The sequence below is a fragment of the Notolabrus celidotus genome, chromosome 4, assembly GCF_009762535.1.
Source record: "Notolabrus celidotus isolate fNotCel1 chromosome 4, fNotCel1.pri, whole genome shotgun sequence".
Lineage (NCBI taxonomy): Eukaryota > Metazoa > Chordata > Actinopteri > Labriformes > Labridae > Notolabrus > Notolabrus celidotus.
In genome coordinates this window covers 1406461-1427476 of record NC_048275.1, presented here as the reverse complement: position 1 = coordinate 1427476, position 21016 = coordinate 1406461, and the positions used below count along the sequence as shown (strand labels likewise).

The window sequence follows — 21016 nt, the reverse complement described above, 5'->3', positions numbered from 1 at the left end:
AGGGTGGAACATGCACACATCAGCCAGACATTGCCACTCACAATCACCCTCATTTATATATACAGGTACGCACAGGTAGACATACCATTCACATGTACTTACATACAGACATACATTTAGACCTACATATACCTAAGATTTATAGAGATGAACATCCAAATAATAAAACACAACAGTCCTAATTAAAATAATCTGTTCTCCATCTTCTTTGAAACACAGGCAGTGTCAGCTGTAGCTGGGCAGTCATATGTTCCATCATATATACATGTTTAACTTTTTGTAACCATTGGTCAACTGAGGGGGGATTAGGCTTCATCCAGTTTATAGTGATTGTTTTTTTTTAGCAGACATAAACAAAATGTGCAGAATAAAACACTGATCCAAGGTAGACAAGTGTCCAGGCCATATTTCCAACAGAAACAATAAAGAGTCCAGGGGGATGTCTGTTTCTAAGATTTTCTCCATCTCCTCTCAGAGTGTATTATTTGATAATGGATGCGTTTTGTTAAAGTTAACTCAAGATATTATGATTTTAGATTTTTCTTGCATGAAGGTGATTTCTTCAAAGACATTCTTGTTTTTTGTAAATGATGAAACTATCCTAAAATAAATCATGAGGAGGCGGCGTGTGATCGATTGGACAGCTGTGCTCTTCTTTTTGCAAAGTGGCACCACTATCATTAAATAATATTATCACCATCATGTCAAAGTATGAATGTAAAACTAAATGTGTGCTGCTTAACTGTATTTTTTAAATTTCCACATGTTAGAATACTATGATGGGTTTTATTTTGAAGGACATGACTGTGTCTGACATTGCACTCCGTCTCTGGGACTTTCTTCATCCTCCTCATAAGCTTCCCTGCTGTAGCTTTTCTGTTGTGACTGCTCATCCACCTCCATGAGTTCTACCTCCTCCATGTCATCAGTGATCATCACATCGTCCCTGAGAGGGAGCAGTCTTTCCAGCTGGAACATGAGATGTTCTGGGAGCCAATGTTTCTCTGGGAACTCAATGATCAGCTGTCCCTTTTCATAAGGCTCCTTGGAAACTGGCACGCCCTCACTCTGAACACATGTGATGTCACCATGCTTGATTACTTCACCTGGTGATGAGTTGATGCTGAGCGCTCTGTAGTCTAATGTTAATGGAAAACTCTTTATTTATTACAGTAAAACTAAATATTTCAAACCATTTTGAGGATTCAGGTGTATGTAAATCAGAAATCCAGGATCTCAAAGTTGTCAGAGTATTTCCTAAGATCAGTCAAGAAAAGGAATTAAAATACAGACATGTCCAACTCTACCACAAATCCCTTTAAGTACACTTCACTAAGTTCAAAGTCCTCCTGTTGTTGACGTATCACATGGGGTCATCTCAGGTCACTTTTCAACATCACAGAAAGTTAAAGAGTGTCCTCGTGTCATAACTGTACATGAATGATTAAAGGATTTACCTTCATGAGGAATGTGCCAGTAAAAAAGAGAAGACACTGAATGAATGGAAACTTTTAATCTTCTTTAAATAATGCAAAGAAATACAAAAATCACACATTTTAAAGTTGTTAAAAGAAGTAGCAATGATCTTAGATGAATTCCTGATTCTTCAAGGATTAAACCATCAACCAGCTGTGGCGTCTGAGAAAGACGTGCCGGGTCACCAACACGCCGTGTGTCACATGATGATTCTGGAGGATGTTTCCAAACTCTCTATAAAATCATTCACATTGCATCTGCTCTCTTATCAGATGAACCATAATAACATCCTGCAGAGTGTGGGCTGAATTTAAAAGCTTGGAGTGTGTGCATGTTTAAGAGCAGAGGAAAGGATATCTATTACATGATTCCTTACTTGCATGAAGGAACCACCTTCCTGCATTGAAAGCTCTTGTGTTACACTCTCCTGCAGCTCATGGATCTCTCAGCTGAGGATGATCCAGAGCATCCTCGCTTACTTCCCCTCCTGCTGCGTTCTCTGCCAGAGCACAGAGGGAAAGGTTACGCCAAAGTCCTGATCTGCACCATGGCCTAGAGAGTCCCCGCTGTACTGCTTCATAGAGGAGGAGAACACGCTCTCCTACAGGATCTTTAAAAACCTGGGCTTCACTGAGGATCCCTCGTGCAGGGCTGCATGGTTTAGAGTGAATGATGTTTAAATACCCACAGACAGGTGTCACACAGGTGTTATATACTGTAAGTACTCATGGACAGCATGGGAGCCTTTCCTTTAATATCATGCTGCATGGACGCTCCTCTGCAGATCACTCATCTCTGTTCTGAAGAAGTGTTCGACGCAGGATTGGATCTGAAAACACAAGAAAAATATCAACAATCTGAATATTTATTATAAATGTGTCAGATGCAAATACAAGTTTTAGTCTATGAGTTCTTTATATTTTAACTGCAACAGTGCTGGACGTTTAAATAAATTAAAAACAGCGGTTGGACGCTTTTATGATCAAAAGTCAAATAAATGGAGAAATTGCAATCACAAGATCATTCAGAATAAATATAAATAATCAAATTAAATAATTAAATTAAATAAAAACAATTAATTAGTTGGATAAAACTAAAAATAATAATACATAAAAATAAAAAGTGGTTAAAGGATGAAGTTGCATAAAAGGGAGTCTGTAAAAGTGAATCTTAAGAAGAGATTTAAAAGGTGTCATTGACTCTGGGAGCTTTATCTCCTCAGGGAGGTCGTTTCAAAGTCGAGGGGATCTGATGGAGATGGATTTGAGACTGTAAGGCCACGAGATAGCTCATAAAATAGAATAGAAAACCTGAATTTCCCTCCCTGGGATAAATAAAGTATTTCTGATTCTGGTTCTTTAAAAGTGGTCAGTAAAATCTTAAAACCTTTTCTAAAACACAGAGGAGAGAAGAGAGGACAGGAGGGATGTGATGTCCTCTGTTAAAACCAGTTTAAAGCCTACTGTTAGATATCACTGACGCCAAATATGATTGTCTTGAAATGCATCAATCATCTCAGAGTTTCTGCGTTGTGATGTTAATGTACTGACAGTAGAGTGTGATTAAAGGGATGGTAACGTGTGTGTGACTGCTTTACCTCTGCTCAGTGAACTTCTCAAGACGAACCTGCCAGCTCTTCCAGTTTTCTAACATCAGCTCTGAGTTCAGCTGATGAGCGTGACCGGGTGATCCGTCCTTGTAGGCGACGACGATCAGTCCGTTTTCAACCTGAGGTTAGAAGAGACCAGAGAAGAACATGCATCCATTACTCAGGTAGAAGTGCAGATACTTAGAGGAGGATGAAAATCAAAGTGAAGGTGATATTTTACAATTTTTAGTGAAGCAAAAGAGACAAAGTTCAGACTCTGTAATGTGCTGAATAAAAAGCTGGCCTTGCAAAAAGTATTGTGTTACAATTGAAGGTGAAAGTTGAATTAATTGAAAAATAAAAAACAGAGGTCTCTAAAGATTCTTCAGCTAGTTCAAAACGCTGCAGCTCGAGTATTTACTAGAACTAGGAAGAGAGAGCACATCTCTCCAGTGTTAGCTTCTCTACACTGACTCCCATTAAAATCTAGACTAGAATTTAAAATCCTTCTTTTAACCTACAAAGCTCTTAAAAATCAGACACCCTCATATCTTAAAGAGCTCATAGTGCCCTATTACCCCTCTAGAACTCTACGCTCCCAACATGCAGGCCTGCTCATCGTACCTAAAGTCTCTAAAAGTAGTATGGGAGGTCGAGCCTTCAGTTCTCAGGCCCCTCTCCTTTGGAATCATCTACCAGTCAGGGTCCGGGAGGCAGACACCCTCTCTACTTTTAAGAGTAGGCTTCAAACTTTCCTTTTTGATAAAGCTTATACTTAGAGCTGGATCAGGCTTGGACCAGGTCTTAGTTATGCTGCTATAGGCTTAGACTGCCGGGGGAACTGGTGCAGCGACACACTGGGATCCTATCTCACCCCCCATCACTTACTTTAACTCTTCCTGTCCCATTAAAGTTACTAACCATAGACCTTTCTGGAGTCCCTGAGCTCCCTTGTCTCGTAGGTTCCTCTGAGCTGCCGTAGACGTCCTCCTGCTGCGGACGTTCCAGACTCCAGCAGCAACAGCTTCTACTACTTGTCTCATCACTATCACCTCTCTCTCTTACTCCCCTCTATTCCTCTTTCCAGACCCAACACGGTCTAAGCAGATGTGTGTCTAACATGAGTCTGGTCCTGCTGGAGGTTTCTGCCTGTTAAAGGAAGTTTGTCCTCTCCACTGTAACTAGCTAATTACTGTGAGGTGCAATGCTCATGGTGGATTAAGGTGGGGTCAGACTGAGTCTGATCCTGTCTTGGTGTTGGGTCTCTGTTCGGTCTAGACCTGCTCTGTTTGTAAAAGCGTCTTGAGATAACGTTTGTTGTGATTTGGCGCGATACAAATAAAGATTGATTGATTGAAGTGATGCACCGATGTCATAAAACTCTGGATACTAGGTTGGTTGGTTGTGACAGACAGTTTCCACAAAGATGAAACTCTCTATTGAAGACGTCTTACTTCAGACTGAGACTTCAACAAGCAGAGGTTTTAAAGATCACCTGGTACTTGTAGTTGTCATCGTTGTTCAGAGCTCCTGCGTAGGCCGCCACCTGTATGGGGTTGTCATACGTGTTGCTCAGGAACGGTTTTTGCTTCTCTGACGTCTTCCAGTCAATGACACAAAGAACTCCCCTGCAGACGTTTAAAAGAAAGTTATTAAAGTAAAGCCGAATTAGATATGAACAAAGTCAGAGCGACCTTGACTCACCTGTAGCGTGCAACACAATCTGCAATGCCCAGGTAGTTCAGCGCGTCGTGTTTCACGGTGCTTTCGATCGCTCTCACCGCGCTGACGTCCTCCAGTATGTGAGAGATGCTCTCCATGTAGCCCTGCACCTCCGGAGGACTCGTCTGCGTCTCTGAAGGATCTTTATTCTTCCATGTTGTTCCTGAGGTCAGAACGTCCTCCAGTGCGGAGTGGAAAAGCTTCCCTTGTCTGAATAAATCTGAGAAAAGAAACAGCTTTTAGTCACATTTAAGTGGCTGAGGCTTCTGTGAAAGCAACATTACAATCAGGGGTTAATTTGTAAAGACGGTTTGCACACAGGAGGGATTATCTCTGTGGACTTTGGATATGTAAATAAAATAAACATAGAGCACAAGCTAAGAGCAGTACTCCTCCTGAAAGAGTTAAAAAAGGAACTATATGAAGTACAGTTTACACACAGACTTCATTTGTTTTGTTTTTTCGCTGCCTTGCAATGAGTATGGAAGTAAAATCTTAATATTGAGCAATAATAAAAAGAAGAACTCGTGTGTCCAGAAATTTAAAGAGGTATAAAAAAGGAAATACATTCTTAAAAACATGCAGGCTAGACTTCTGTAACACTCTCCTCACTGGCCTTCCATAGAATATAATAAACAAACTGCAGATAATTCATAAAGCAGCAGCCGAGTTTTAACTAAGACCAGAAGGAGACCTCACATTACACCTGTTTTAAAATCTTTACACCGCCTGTTTCTCTTCTTAGTGATTTTAAAATGATTTTACTAGTTTTTAAGGCGCTGCATGTCCTCGCACCAGACTACATCTCTCTACATGCTTTTAGTTTAAAGCCTCTCAGATTCTACGGCTCCTTTTTTCCTGATTTTTTATTTTAACTGTTTTAAGAAATACATTTTAAAAGAATTATATTCCTTTAGAGTTCTTTTAGGAGAGTTTTATATCTTTTAAAATATGTTTTCTGTCTTTATCTTGACTTTTGGGATTTTATGAACTGCTTGTTTTTATTTTGCTGCCCTTTTAAAGCACTTTGTAACTTGGCTTTTAAAACGTTCTCTACAAATAAAATTATTATTATTATTATTAGCTGTTACTCAGAGCAGGACAAAAACTTTCAGTGACACTGCTTTCAACCACAGCCTGCTGGAGGCTCTGATGGAAATATTCAGACTTTTAAAAATTAATTAAAGAATGTTATGTAGTTTTTTTTTTTAAAGCTGCTGTGAGGAACTTCTGATTTCTATCAATTTTGGCGCCCCCTGTGGACCAAGTGATCCCTCTTATCTCTTGTTCTGTACATGCAAAAGCAGTGTTTTCAACAAAAACTTCACCCTAATGTCTTTTAACAGACAGATTTATCACTCAGTGTGATTATTTACTATGAAAACAGCTGAAAAAGGATGTTTTTAAAGCCAAATGTCAATCATGTGGTCTGACACCGACCCCCTCTGAGTGGTTTAAGGCATTAAAAATGACAACAGAGAAGGTATCAGTGTTGTTGTTCATGGTCTTGTTTGCTTTTGAAGGTCATAAAGAGGCATCAGTGTTGTTTTCAGTTTGTTTCTCAGCTGGTGAAAACTCCTCATAGTGCCTTAAACTTCTTATAATATATATCTATTTTAATATTCCATTGTTTTTTTTTATTTTTAACTCTTCAATTTGTATTATCTTATTACTAATTTTGTATTACTATTTTAGTGCTTTTAATTATTTAAGGATTTAAACTTATATTTTTAACTAGCCCTGTTTTATCTTTTATTTACTTATTTCTAAACTATTTCCATTTTTTGTTCATTTCTATTTATTTTATTGCACTTGATGTGCATTAGTCTCTACTTCTACATCCATTCTGTTTTATTTTGATATATTAGATTTTTGTTTTTTTATACTTCATTGTAGATCAGAGTCAAAATCTAGTTTAAATGTTTATAAACAGGTTTTAAAAAATGACTGATAATTTCAAAGAGAGTGAAAAAACATCACTAATATCCAGTTCAGTGATAATCTTACTCTGACTGTACTCTCTGAACCCTTCCTCTCCCAGCTCTGAGATCATCCTCCTCCTCCACCTGTCCAGGTAGAAGACCTGCTCCGGGGACAGGGTCTGCTGGAGGACCCGGGTCACACTCGGTGTCGACCCCCTGCCTTGATTCCGAGCTAACGTAATCCGGGTTGGAGGTCCTGATGCTGCCTCCTCTGGTTCTTGCTGGTCCCCCTCATTAGAGATGAAGGGGTGAAGGGTCTTTGGTGCGTTCATATCCGGTCTTGGAGCTTGAGCTTTGATAACAGGTCCGAACACCTGCTCGTCCTCTGCTAGGAGGGTCTCTGGAGTCTGGGAGCTGACCCTGGTTGACATGACGGACTTTACTAGAGAAGAGTAGCGTCCACTGTCCACAGAACTGTACGGGCTTTGTCTCTTTGAGGAATTCAGGCAGAGGCAGACTGATAAAGACCTCACACAGAGGGAGGGGGACTGAGGGAGGCTGGAGCCCACAACACACACCAAGCGTTTCAAAATCAACATTTTGAAGACTTTAAAACTTTAAACTTAAAGGACTGTATCGTGTTAGCTCCGTGACTACATAAACACAGACGGGTCGATGTTTTTAACCCTTAATGTTGGTTTTTACCGTCCTGTTGTGAAAGGTGTTTGCCCCAACATGTTCCAGAAACATCAGGCAGGGAAAGGGGAACAAGAAGGGGAACCTGTTTCTGAACGACGCACCTCTTTGGGTGCACACACTTCCGGAACTTTCTTCTTCTGTAGTTTATTGGCGGTAGACAAAGCAGTATTACCGCCACCAACTGGAACAGGAGATTTTAGGCAGAAGTATTAATTACATATTAAATAAAATCAAGCAGAAAAACAAACAATCAAAATATACAAACAAAACTAAAATGAACACAAAATAATAATAAAGTTTTTTTCAATAACTTTATTCAATCAATCAAACTTTATTTATAAAGCACATTTCATACAACTCAAATGCAACCCAAAGTGCTTTACAGCTATTGAAAAACAAGAAAGAAGCAGAAGTAAAACAATGGCACATTAAGGGAAAATAATTATAATGATGATAATAAAAATAAAAATAGAATAAAATAGAGACTAAAATAGAGACCAATACACACCAACAATAAAATGTGTCATTAAAATAAGTTAAAGCATCAAAATTAATTAAGAATAAAAATAGTTAACACAGATTTAAAAAGGGTAAGGATAAGAGTTGAAAATAAAACTAAGGCATATGTTTTACCTTAACTTTGAAAAAAAATAATGGTTTGTGTTGAAAACCCCTTTATGTACAGTGTTTTCATGAGAAGCCTTATAATTGACCAATGTTGTGAATTTATTCTGTTACAAAACCATTCACAACCCTAACCCTAATTGCTACCCTAACCCTAGGGTTAGGGTAAGGTATGGTTAGGTAAAAATGTAACCCTAGGGTTAGGGTTGCAATTAGGGTTAGGGTTGTGATTAGGGTTAGGGTTAGGGTTAGGATTAGGGTTAGGGTTGGGTTAGGATTAGGGTTAGGGTTAGGGTTAGGGTTGGGTTAGGATTAGGGTTAGGGTTAGGGTTGTGATTAGGGTTAGGGTTGTGATTAGGGTTAGGGTTAGGGTTAGGGTTGTGATTAGGGTTAGGGTTGTGATTAGGGTTAGGGTTAGGATTAGGATTAGGGTTAGGGTTAGGGTTGTGATTAGGGTTAGGGTTAGGGTTGTGATTAGGGTTAGGGTTGTGATTAGGGTTAGGGTTAGGGTTAGGGTTAGGGTTGTGATTAGGGTTAGGGTTAGGGTTAGGATTAGGGTTAGGGTTAGGATTAGGGTTAGGGTTGTGATTAGGGTTAGGGTTGTGTTTAGGGTTAGGGTTAGGGTTGTGATTAGGGTTAGGGTTAGGGTTAGGATTAGGGTTAGGGTTAGGGTTAGGGTTGTGATTAGGGTTAGGGTTAGGGTTAGGGTTGTGATTAGGGTTAGGGTTAGGGTTAGGATTAGGATTAGGGTTAGGGTTGTGATTAGGGTTAGGGTTAGGATTAGGGTTAGGGTTAGGGTTAGGGTTGTGATTAGGGTTAGGGTTAGGGTTAGGGTTAGGGTTGTGATTAGGGTTAGGGTTAGGGTTAGGGTTAGGGTTAGGATTAGGGTTAGGGTTAGGGTTAGGATTAGGATTAGGGTTAGGGTTGTGATTAGGGTTAGGGTTGTGATTAGGGTTAGGGTTAGGATTAGGGTTAGGGTTAGGGTTAGGGTTGTGATTAGGGTTAGGGTTAGGGTTAGGGTTAGGGTTGTGATTAGGGTTAGGGTTAGGGTTAGGGTTAGGATTAGGATTAGGGTTAGGGTTGTGATTAGGGTTAGGGTTAGGATTAGGGTTAGGGTTAGGGTTAGGGTTGTGATTAGGGTTAGGGTTAGGGTTAGGGTTAGGGTTAGGGTTGTGATTAGGGTTAGGGTTAGGGTTAGGGTTAGGGTTAGGGTTAGGATTAGGGTTAGGGTTAGGGTTAGGGTTAGGATTAGGATTAGGGTTAGGGTTGTGATTAGGGTTAGGGTTGTGATTAGGGTTAGGGTTGTGATTAGGGTTAGGGTTAGGGTTAGGGTTAGGGTTAGGGTTAGGGTTGTGATTAGGGTTAGGGTTAGGGTTAGGGTTAGGGTTAGGGTTGTGATTAGGGTTAGGGTTAGGATTAGGATTAGGGTTAGGGTTGTGATTAGGGTTAGGGTTGTGATTAGGGTTAGGGTTAGGGTTAGGGTTGTGATTAGGGTTAGGGTTAGGGTTAGGGTTAGGGTTAGGGTTGTGATTAGGGTTAGGGTTAGGGTTAGGGTTAGGGTTAGGATTAGGGTTAGGGTTAGGGTTAGGGTTAGGATTAGGATTAGGGTTAGGGTTGTGATTAGGGTTAGGGTTGTGATTAGGGTTAGGGTTGTGATTAGGGTTAGGGTTAGGGTTAGGGTTAGGGTTAGGGTTGTGATTAGGGTTAGGGTTAGGGTTAGGGTTAGGGTTAGGGTTGTGATTAGGGTTAGGGTTAGGGTTAGGGTTAGGGTTAGGGTTGTGATTAGGGTTAGGGTTAGGGTTGTGATTAGGGTTAGGATTAGGGTTAGGGTTGTGATTAGGGTTAGGGTTGTGATTAGGGTTAGGGTTAGGATTAGGATTAGGATTAGGGTTAGGGTTGTGATTAGGGTTAGGGTTAGGGTTAGGGTTAGGGTTAGGGTTGTGATTAGGGTTAGGGTTAGGATTAGGGTTAGGGTTAGGGTTAGGGTTAGGGTGAGGGTGAAGGTTAGAGCCAGAACCAAAATCAAGTAAACAGAACAAGAACCAAACTCAAGCAACCGAACCAGTACCGAACCAGTACCGAACCAGTACCGAACCGGAACCGAACCGGAACCGAACCGGAACCGAACCAGTACCGAACCAGAACCGAACCAGTACCGAACCGGAACCGAACCGGAACCGAACCAGTACCGAACCGGAACGGAACCGGAACTGAACCGGAACTGAACCGGAACCGAACCGGAACCGAACCGGAACCGAACTAGTACCGAACCGGAACCGAACCGGAACCAAACCGGAACCGAACCGGAACCGAACCAGAACTGAACTCAAGCAAACAGAACCAGAACCAAACTGGAGCTAACATTATTAATGTCCTCAGCTTGGATGGGCTGATCCGGTTTCTCCTCTCAGTGAGTATTTGCCCGTTCTTTGAGAAGAACCCTAACCCTAACCCTCTCAGAAGGAACAGATGAAGCCACCTTACACAGCCTCCCCTCCATCACCTGTATCCTATATCCTCACATGTGATTGGCCGCATGGCCGCCATGCTGACCAATCAAAACAAAGTTCTGCTGTGAGCAGAGCTGGGGCTGAGCACTGAGAGAGCTAAGCAGGGAAAGGAACAAACTGGGAGCCGGCTCTCTCTCTGGATGTGAGCCGGCTCTTCTGATTCACTATAAAGCATCGACTCTCAGAGCCGCAGCTCAGCTTAATTGTGGTGTAGGTTCATAGTCATAGACAGAGTTAGAATTAAAAAAATAGCACATCAAACGTTTTTCAATTAATAAATAAATATAAAATATCATAACAAATGTTTGTTAAAAGTTGATTTTTTGATCATTTAATAAGAAAATATTAACAGAAGTAATAATAATTTTATTTGTTTAGCACTTTTTAAAAACAAGTTACAAAGTATTTTAAATGGTCAGCAAAACAAAATGGCAATTCATAAAAACACACAAGTCAAGATAAAGAAATAAAACAAATAAAAAAAAAACATAAAACTCCCCTAAAAAAAACTAAAGGCATAAAACATTTTTAAAATAAAATAAAATTCACGAAGATGAGAATTTAACTATGCTACTTCCTGATGTATCGATAGCAACTACATTACCCACAATCCCCTATGTATTGTTCAAACATGTCCGTGCAGGCTTTGACTTGATGTTATTTTTATTATTACTTCCATTGATTATTAAAGCAGATTTAACACATTTATAGACTTTTTAATGGTTAAAGAGATTTTAATTTCATAATATTTTACAAAAACAACAAAGAGCCAGCCGAGTCAAAACTTCAGACGGAGGATGATTGATTAGCTTCTAAGCCAATCATTTTATGACTAAACTCGTAACTGACCAATCAGAATCCCAGAGGGGCGGGGCTTAATCGTTTAGCATGGAAGCAAAAAGCGTTTTGACAGCTCGGCAGACAGCTAACATCCAGCGGAGGGAGAGCTTCCTGCCTGAAAATCCTTCTTTTTACAGGGTTAGTGAACTGTTTCTGTTCTTCAGCTCCTTTCAAATCCACCATGACATCTCCTCTGGACGACAGCGATAAGGATAAGGTGAGTGAAAGCAGCTCTGGGTGTTTAAAGTGCTTCAGCTAACACTAACGGTCGCTCCCAGTGAAGTTAGATCCAGTCTGCTAGCTTGTTTTGCTAAGCTAGCTAATCGATACTTTATTGATGTGACTTTCATGGAGTGGATAACATTGAGTGGACTGTGTGGACAGCTTCTGTATAGAGAAGGGTTGCAGCTTATTTCCTGGACGTGTTTGGACGTGCACAGAATCCTCCAGTGAACCATAAAATGCAGTTAGCGTTAAAGGGTCCGTGAACGCATCACAGCTGTGTTACACGAAGGCAGAGAATATAATTACAGAACACACAGAAGGGAGTCATGTGGACTTATAAATACTGATTAATAACAGCTAAACAAACAAGGTGCAATCTCTTTAATGCAAGAAAATCCTGTCTCTGAGGCAGAGAGAGGCAGACAGGTAGGAATGCATTCTGTACAGTGCTCAGGTAAACAGCTTCATAACAACTGCTCTCCTGGCTTTGGGATGTTTTGGAGAAGAAGTAAGAAATAAAAACAAGAATCCACTTTGAATTACTTTTTAAAATCCACCCTGCAGGCTTCATCTCAAACTATGCAAGTGTCCAGGTTAGTTTCAAGCAATAATCTGACCACGATTTGCATCTTATGTTGGATTAAAATTAACACAAATAAATGTTGAGTTTTTTTTGTTAACCTATATAAACTTAAATAAAGACACTTCAAACACAAATTTGTCCTTCAATAATCCACAAAATACAATATTTAAGGAGGTGCCCCAACAGGTGTTTAGATCACATGAGGCTTCCTTTTTTGTTTGTTCATCTTTTTTTATATTTATATATATAATTAGTCATTTTATTGAGTTTTCTAACAAGAATAATGAACAACAAAGACAAAATAAATAAAATGGACTATAAAAACATCAGATAAAATAAGTACATATGTAAAAAAAACTACAAAAATAATACTAAAAATAGATAAAAAATAAAAGAGGTTGGCAGGAAACAGTGGACATTTACATTTATGTTTACATTTACATATTAAGGGAAATTACCATACACTCCTCACAGAGTCACATTGCTTCCCCCAGTCTTAAAGTCACTGAAGCTGTCCCATTGTTCTTTAATCAGATCCTTTCTGGAGTTTAATTTCCCCAACATCTTCTCACATGCAGCAACTCCTGTCATCCTCTCCCTCCACATGTGCAGTGTAGGAGTTTGAGTCTCCTTCCAGAGTCTTGGATTTCGTCTTTTACAGGTTATGAAGCCGTTGAAGTTGTTAATATTCAAAATCTAGATTTACTCAGCTGTGGCACCAAACTTCTGTCCCTGAGGAGACACAACTGGGGTGATCTGTGCAGTTCACCTCCTAACCATTCATCCATATATCTCAGAACACTCCTCCATAACGGGGATACCATGGGGCATAGTGCGTGCATGTGTGTACCACGCTCTGTTTTACATGTCCAACACTTGCTGTCTTTGATTGAACCCATGCTATAGAGCCTTGTTGGTGTGTAATAGGACCTATGAAGTATTTTGTATTGGATATATTTGCCTCTAGCTTCTCTGATGTATTTCCCATTATTGGAAAGAATTATCTGCCATGTTTCTTCATCAAATGAACAACCAATATCTGTTTCCCATATCTTGCTGAGGCTTTTTCATCCACTCGTATTTATCCAAGGACATATCATATACCATCTGGATGCTTTTTGAAACCTTGTTGATAGTTTGAAGTGATCTTTGTTGTTTGTTCACCCTTAATTTAATTTAGAAGATGAAGTGAAGCCTATTTCATGCAGTAGAATACTTTATAACACATCCTAGATATTACCCCAAAAGATACAACAAGGATACATGAGGTAATGCAACCTCTGGGTGTGACTCTCATCCCACTGAATCACTTTACATGACATCAAATATTTACGTTAAGCCTCCACATCTGACTGAGAGTGCAGCGTTAATGCACATCATCTACATTAGAATCTCTGTGCATTGCAAATTGTTGAAGTATTTCATTTTTGCACACTCCCTTTGCAGAATCTGGTGCAAACTTTGGGACCCAAATACAAGGACAAATGTCTTGTACATGTTCGCCTCCAGGACAATAAATCCCAGCATTTAATCCTTGTTTTTATTCTGATCTATAAGAGAGGGGAATAAAATCTTCAATGTAAGCAAGGCGGGAGCTTTTTCCTACTAATAGATCTGAAACTAACTACCCTGAAACCTTTTCAAACACGACCCACACTGCAAGAACTCAAAACTAAGCAAGTGTTTACGTCTCATTTCAGGTCAAAATTATCTTCTTAGACTTAAAATAAACCACATTCATCTGAGAAGTCAAGAGAAATGTCTTGTTTTAAGATTTTACAAGCCATAATTAAGGCCTGAAATGCATCTAATGGGTAAAAATAATTCTGCCAATGGAATAAGAGAAGTGTTCTTGTGATGTTTCTTGAATTAAACATTCTTATTTCAAGAAACTTTAATGGTACATTTTTCTGATTCCATTGGCAGATTTTTTTCACTCATTACAAGTAATTCAGGTCTTATTTGTGGCTTTTAGTATCTTAAAATGAGACATTTTTCTGGACTTGTTTGGAGAATGTGGCTTATTGAGTCTAAAAAGACATTTTATACTAAAAATAAGAGACTTAGTTTTGAGTTTTTGCAGTGTGCGTCCACTTTAACCTCATGGTAGAAAGATTAGCATGAAAAAAGTTCTGGATCTGAAACGTCCCTGTACACACCGGGAAAGTCTTTTTTCCTAGACTATTTGATCGTTTGTATTAAAAGGTTTCCTTCTTGCATATTTAACACACTCCTCCCTGAGAAGATGCACCAGTCAGGGTTGTTCTGAATCTGATGGAGGTTGATTTCTTGGGCCCTGAAGCTGCTTCCAGAACATTCCTCTGCAGTGTGTAGGGAAGACGAAGTGGATAAACTGCTGAATCAAACTAAATAAAAGTGAATGTTTACGACGTCTGACATGTGATCAGAGTTCTTAACATTTTTTCCCACATTAGATGCGCTCCGTGTCCGTGGATCTGAACAACGATGCCTCTCTTCTCATCGACATTCCCGACGCTCTCTGTGAACGGGACAAAGTCAAGTTCACTGTCCACACCAAGGTAAGACCAAACAGCTTGCATTCACACACACAGACCTTCTCATATCCTTGAAGGTATTCTTTAAGATGTAACATCACGTCTCTTCTTCTCTTCTTCTCTTTCCAGACCACACTAAACTGTTTCCAGAAGCCGGAGTTCTCCGTCCCCAGGCAGCACGAAGACTTCATCTGGTTACACGACACCCTGGTCGAGACAGAAGACTACGCAGGACTGATAGTACGTTTGACTTTTTACAGGCGTGACTAAATACAGAGGATGTAATGTCACTGTGTGTCTCTGAGGTCTGTGTTTCTAAGAAAAGAGAAGGAAGGAGAGGTTATGGTCGTAGTGTCTGTGAAGTTATGCATGCTCTGTTTTCTCATTCATAGATTCCTCCAGCGCCCCCGAAGCCTGACTTTGAGAGCCCGAGAGAGAAGATGCACAAACTGGGTGAAGGTGAAGCGACTATGACAAAGGAGGAGTACACGAAAATGAAGCAGGAGCTGGAGGCGTGAGTGTGTACTCAAAAACACCAAACAAACAAACACTGCACATGAAATGAAATCTGTAGCATGCTGCATCTCTCTCACGTTCAGCCTCGTGTTTTCATTCCAGTGAATACCTGGCTGTGTTCAAGAAGACGGTCCAAGTGCACGAAGTCTTCCTGCAGAGACTGTCCTCTCACCCCAATCTCAGCAAGGACAGAAACTTCCAGATTTTCTTAGAGTATGACCAGGATGTGAGTTCCCCATAATGCTGACTTCCTTTCCTGAGCAGTCAGTTGGAAAGAGAGGAAGTGGAGTTTACTGGAGCCTTGTGACACACAGCTTCCACCCTGCTGTGATCAGCACTTTCTGCTTATCTGTGCAGTCTTTGTGTGTCTCAGCCGAGAGTCCCAGAGACACTTTATTTACTTATGTGTTAGTTTGAGACAAGAGAGAGTAAGCTACATGTGGCTCAAAAATAAACAATCTGAAAGCATTGAAAGCTTCAAGAAGTCACATCACAGCTTCATCACTTTCTACATGTGGTCATTTCAGCTCACCGTGAGGAGAAAGAACGCCAAGGAGATGTTTGGAGGCTTCTTTAAGAACATGGTGAAGACAGCTGATGAGGTCCTCATCTCAGGGATAAAGGTGAGGCGTCCGGGCAGTCCAGAGCTCACAGCTGCATCGTTTCAGGTTCATCTTTAATCGTGTGTTTGTTTCCTTTCACAGGAAGTGGATGAGTTCTTTGAGCAGGAGAAGACGTTCCTGCTCGACTATTCCAGCAAGATTAAAGATTCCACCGCCAAAGCAGAGAAGATGACACGTGCACATAAAAGTATGAAGCTCTGTCGTATCAAAGTGCATGCTGGTCAGATTAAAGAAGGATTGCAGACTTTTTTTGGAAGTGAAATCAAAAACACTGACTAAATGCTGCAGGCTGAATTTTAAGTTCAGCATACCTTCCATCTTTACATCACACACAACATCCTGTCCACTCGTAGATGAAGTGACAATGGCTGTTTTTGAAACCGCCTACTATACTAGCAGTACGTACTGATTTGGTCTAAATTCAGTAAGTAGTATGTGAACAAGAGCAAAATCAGCAGTGTTGCATGACTATCAAAAAACTAGATTAGTCACAGAGGGGAATACAGGGATCTTGTTGACGCGCTGACTCCAAAGGGAGGAAACATGAAGCCATTACTGCAATTTGAGTGTTTTATTTGACCTACTCGATAAACATAAATTCAAACATATACTTCATGAAGGTAGGCTTGCAGAATTCGACTATGTGGTGGTAATAAGTTTAAGCGGTCAACAGAAATAGCAGCACCCTGCCTCCTCTCTCCCTGCACCAGGCAAGAAAACAGATTCACAGGCAGTGCAGGTGCTATTCATTAGGCAATCAGTGACACACACACACACTCACACAGACCCACACAGACACACCCACACTCCAAGTGAAAAGTGGGAAACCTTTCCCTGCCTCTACAAGCAGTATGATAAACTCCCCGGATGTCTACTGATTCAGGAACATGTCTCAGTCTGCATTGGACCAGTCTCCCTCACGTACTGTTTCCCATAATGCACTGCACTCGTTCCTCTTTTTCTTTCTCCTTCTTTTTTGATTGTGGCACTCTAGGTGCTGTGAAAATATTAAATTCCATATAAACCACTTCTTAACTTTTTGAATCACAAGTGATGCTAAAGAAGCAGTTTCTCTATCAGCTTGGCCGTTGTTTACTTCTGCTTTCTGAAACCAGAAATCCAGTGACGTCTGACCCAGCATCCTGCAGAACAGATCGAACAGAACAGTCAGACTACAGACTAACTTCAAACGCAGTATGTGTTTCGAAACACCCGATGACTCCTGTCAGGGTGTTTAATGTTTGGAAGCAAGTGAACATCTTGTTCTCAAAATTTAGAAGCAAGAAAACGGACGTGTGTGAGGAAGTGAGCGACTTTGATAACAGCCAAACTGATGCTTAGACGAGGGTCAGAGCATCTCCAAACTTCAGCTCTTGTGTCCCAAAAGTGATCCAAGGAAGGGAAATGAGTGAACTTGACAGGGTCATGAAAGGCTAAAGCTCATTGATGCAAACTGGGAGTATAGGAAGGCAGACTTGTTCTGATAGAAAGATGTCTGAACCAAGCGGCAACCTCCAGTCTAAAAATATGAGTCCAATGTGGAAGTGTTAAAAACTGCAGTTCATGGCGGATCCACTAGAGGCTGGCTCCAGAAGAACAGGAAACCACATACACACCAATTTAAAGAAGCTGATCCACTACGTCCATTATTTACACAGCCTACGGTCTGAACACATCACAGTTTGTTAGCAGTGTATCAGGGCGGTGCAGCTGCAGACGAGTCCTGCTGACCCTTTGACCTGTGTTTCTGTTACTGCAGATATTGCTGATGATTACATCCACGTCTCTGCGACTCTGAACAGCCTCTCTGCTGACGACAGCACAGCAAACAAGAAGTAAGCGAGGCGTCTGTATTTCTCTGTGCAGAGACACATTAGATGTTGAAGATTTATAAGTGCGTGATGATTGGACGTTTTCAGATTTCAATCAGAGACATACCTGCTGACGTTTCCACTTTGCTTCTTTTTCTCTCAGGCACCTGGAGAAGTTGGCCGACCTGTTTGAGAAGCTCAGAGTACGTCAGACTCTGATGGACCTTCTGTAAATATCAGTGCTGTTTTATATTTACTCTGTAACGGCAGCTGTCGTGTCTTTATCTGTGTCCCTGCAGAAAGTGGAGGGGAGAGTAGCGTCTGACCAGGAGCTGAAACTCACAGAGCTGCTGAGATACTACATGAGAGACATCCAGGCTGCCAAGGTGAGACGGGTTCTTACCTCACATGAGACGCACAGATTCAATGCTGCAGGTCTTTGTTTCATCAAAATGATGCAATGTGAATTATCTTCTTTGAGTCTGAGCTTGGTTTGAATCACAGATGGTTTTAAAGTCCTGATTGGTTCCATTATTCCCAGAGTTATCCATCTTTTTCAGTATTTTTAACTACTTGCAGCCCAGACTTTGATGTTGTTGGCGTCATGTTTCCAGCACACAGAGCTGTAACATCCACAGAGCGTTGCCTTCACACTCTCAGTTTCTCATTGCGTTTCCCTCTCTGGTGCACTCCAGGACCTTCTGTACCGGCGAGCCCGGGCGTTAGCCGACTACGAGAACTCTAACAAGGCTTTGGATAAAGCTCGACTGAAGAGTAAAGACATCCCACAGGCGGAGGAGCATCAGCAGCACTGCCTGCAGAAATTTGACAAGCTCTCCGAGTCTGGGAAGAAAGGTTTGTGCAGTGTTTCATAAAGAGATGTTTCCTCACTCTGTGCTTGTTTTAAAGTTTGTAAAACAGAAAGATACGTGCAGTCTGTTCTTCCTCCTCTAACTGGATGATTTTGTTCTCACAGAGCTGACCAGTTTTAAAGGCAGGCGTGTCGTGGCCTTCAGGAAGAACCTCATAGAGATGGCTGAGCTGGAGATAAAACACGCCAAGGTGAGCTGTAAAATGCACCTGACTGCTGTGTGGGGAGTGTTGGATACTTCAACACCATCTCTTAGACTCTGTGATGAAGAGGGATGATTTTAAAAATACCAACAGAGGCAGTCAGGACGAAAAAAGCCGATCTTTACAGCAGAAATAAACATGTTTACATCCTGGTTCAAGACGAGTGGAGTCTGGATAGATCATTTCTCGATCGGCTCACACTGTACGGGGGGTGAATTTTTTAATAATGCAGCAATTTCAAAGATATTGAGATTACAAATCTTCCAATGAGAGGCACAGCTGACTTGATTGACAGGCGGGAACACTGTAGCTGTTGGTGAGGAGGCTCAAAGCCCGCCTCTTTACACCACAATCGCTCGACAGCAGCAATATGGCCGCCGCCGACGATTGGCCTCAAAACAGCTCTTCAGAAACAGAGGGGTGACGTCACGGACACTACGTCCATATTTATACAGTCTATGGTGCAAACACACGACAGGCTGCTCCTCAGCAGAGTCATGATGGGATAGAACCTCTGGATTCCTTCAGGATGCAGATCAGATCATTTATCCGCTTTTCTCCCGTCTCCACAGAACAATGTGACTCTATTGCAGGGATGCATCGACCTCTTCAAGAGCAACTGACACGCTTCGCAGTATTCCTGTCCAACCATCACCAAGTGACCAGTCAAAGCAAATGGAAATCTGGCGTCCCCCCGGGGCTTTGCACAGACATGAATCCAAGCCCTCTCTCTGCTCCCACCTTCGGGTCTGACGCCACTTTAAAAAAAAAACCCTGCACAAGAACAAAGTGTCTTGTAAGCAGAATGTCTTCATGTTTACAGAGTCCCTGCGGTCCATCTTTTTCCATTATGTGTGGAGGTCTGACAGTAAACGCCTTTTAAAGAATGAGGCTGCCAACGTTAAGGACTTCCATTACTTTGCAGCACACAAAGAGGCAGCGTACATTTATTCATTTCTTACTTTTTACATGAAAAAAGAAAATTTCCTTCCTGGTCATATTTCAGCCTCCATAAAAAACTGACTCAGACGTTTTCTTTCATGCACGCTCATAAATACCTACGCTTTCATTTTTTTGTTTTAAAGCTGTAACTAATGCTTAATCCTCTGCAGCTCTCTGTGTTAGCTCATGAAACAGTTTACAGAAGCAAATCTAGTGCCTGTAAAAACATCCAACCAAACAAACCTTCAAGAACTGAAAGATCTGATCCCAGAGTTTAAAAATAGACGCACTTCACCTCAGGAATGGACCGTCGGATCCGCCTCCACATTCTTGTATGTAAGAGCGTGGCCTCGGATCCCTCAGATATCAGACGCACCATAGTTTAGTGAGTTCAGATGAGTCTTTAAAGATTTCAGCGAGAGATTGCAAAGGAAGGGAAAGTGAAATAAAAAGATATTCAGCATTTTCAAAGGGAATTTAATGTTAGTTCTAGTTTTATTTGCACAACCCGCCCCCCATCATGACACCCCTGCACTTCGTGTTTAAGGTCCTCTGCAGCTTCTTCTTCACCGGTCAAACTCTTCCTCTCTTCACTTTGCTTTTTCTTCTTCTTTATTTCGTCCCCTCTGTTACTGACGGGGTCTCTCATTTATCACACCTGATTTATACACCAGATTATTTGAAAACATGATCTATATATATATAAAATGAAAAAAAAATGATGCACTAAGAAAAAGATCCTCTAAAATCATGACCAGGCTCAGTGAAGTGTGAAAATGCATCCTAGTTTTTTAAGAAATTGAATGTATTTCTAACGGATTCCAGCTGTGTGATTTCCTCCACATGCTCCTTTCATACAGAATATTAGCATTTTATAAATTTGTAATTATGGCATTGAATAAATACTACTTTCCCAAACTTGTGTGCCTCTCTCTCTCTTTCTTTTAAGGTTGTTTTTGTGACTTTATGCCTTTATTTTGGTAGGACAACTTGAGAGAAACAGGATGTAGCCTGCTCTACCAGCTGAGCTAACCAGCATTCATTCTCTCTCTCTTCAGTGTCTGTGTTTTGTTTAGTTTATGACACTCAGATCTAAGTCTGTGTAATGAGAATGCTCTGAAACTGAATTTAAAACATCCACCAGACATTTTATCATTTTATTAAAACACACCTTTATACTCATTATTTTAAAGAGCACAGTTGTGTCTGTTTGTACCACTAGGTGGTGACATCTCTCTGTAGTTATCATCATAACTACTGTATTCATAATTCTCTTGTTTGATCAACAGCAGTGGAGGTCAAACTCAGACTTTCATTCATCTATCTGGATGTTTAAAAAGAACTG

At 40.9% G+C, this 21016-nt stretch overlaps 2 protein-coding genes across 2 annotated transcripts; one reads left to right on the top strand and one right to left on the bottom strand.

Moving 5' to 3' along the window:
- Positions 1–1494: 1494 nt before the first annotated feature.
- Positions 1495–7522, bottom strand: mgme1 (mitochondrial genome maintenance exonuclease 1). The gene is made up of 5 exons (XM_034682106.1): positions 6794–7522; positions 4769–5006; positions 4560–4692; positions 3074–3204; positions 1495–2305 (listed from the first exon to the last, which is right to left on the bottom strand). Exons 1-5 carry the CDS (start codon positions 7305–7307, stop codon positions 2266–2268), a joined length of 1056 nt encoding a protein of 351 aa, XP_034537997.1. The 5' UTR covers positions 7308–7522; the 3' UTR covers positions 1495–2265.
- A 3891-nt stretch (positions 7523–11413) lies between these two features.
- Positions 11414–20589, top strand: snx5 (sorting nexin 5). The gene is made up of 13 exons (XM_034682185.1): positions 11414–11598; positions 14625–14729; positions 14835–14945; positions 15098–15219; positions 15324–15447; positions 15749–15844; positions 15926–16031; positions 17604–17679; positions 17819–17858; positions 17955–18041; positions 18351–18510; positions 18632–18717; positions 19302–20589. Exons 1-13 carry the CDS (start codon positions 11563–11565, stop codon positions 19350–19352), a joined length of 1200 nt encoding a protein of 399 aa, XP_034538076.1. The 5' UTR covers positions 11414–11562; the 3' UTR covers positions 19353–20589.
- The last annotated feature ends 427 nt before the right edge of the window (positions 20590–21016 follow it).

Bases quoted from the DNA above. Each gene is read 5' to 3' on its own strand.
- snx5 (XM_034682185.1), top strand. From the start codon at position 11,563: ATGACATCTCCTCTGGACGACAGCGATAAGGATAAG. The intron at 16,032-17,603 runs GTATGAAGCTCT...CTGTTACTGCAG, and splicing joins GATGACACGTGCACATAAAA to ATATTGCTGATGATTACATC. The intron at 18,511-18,631 runs GTTTGTGCAGTG...TTGTTCTCACAG, and splicing joins CTCCGAGTCTGGGAAGAAAG to AGCTGACCAGTTTTAAAGGC.
- mgme1 (XM_034682106.1), bottom strand. From the start codon at position 7,307: ATGTTGATTTTGAAACGCTTGGTGTGTGTTGTGGGCTCCAGCCTCCCT. The intron at 3,205-4,559 runs GTGATCTTTAAA...TTCTAACCTCAG, and splicing joins ATGACAACTACAAGTACCAG to GTTGAAAACGGACTGATCGT. The intron at 2,306-3,073 runs GTAAAGCAGTCA...TTGTGTTTTCAG, and splicing joins GAGAAGTTCACTGAGCAGAG to ATCCAATCCTGCGTCGAACA.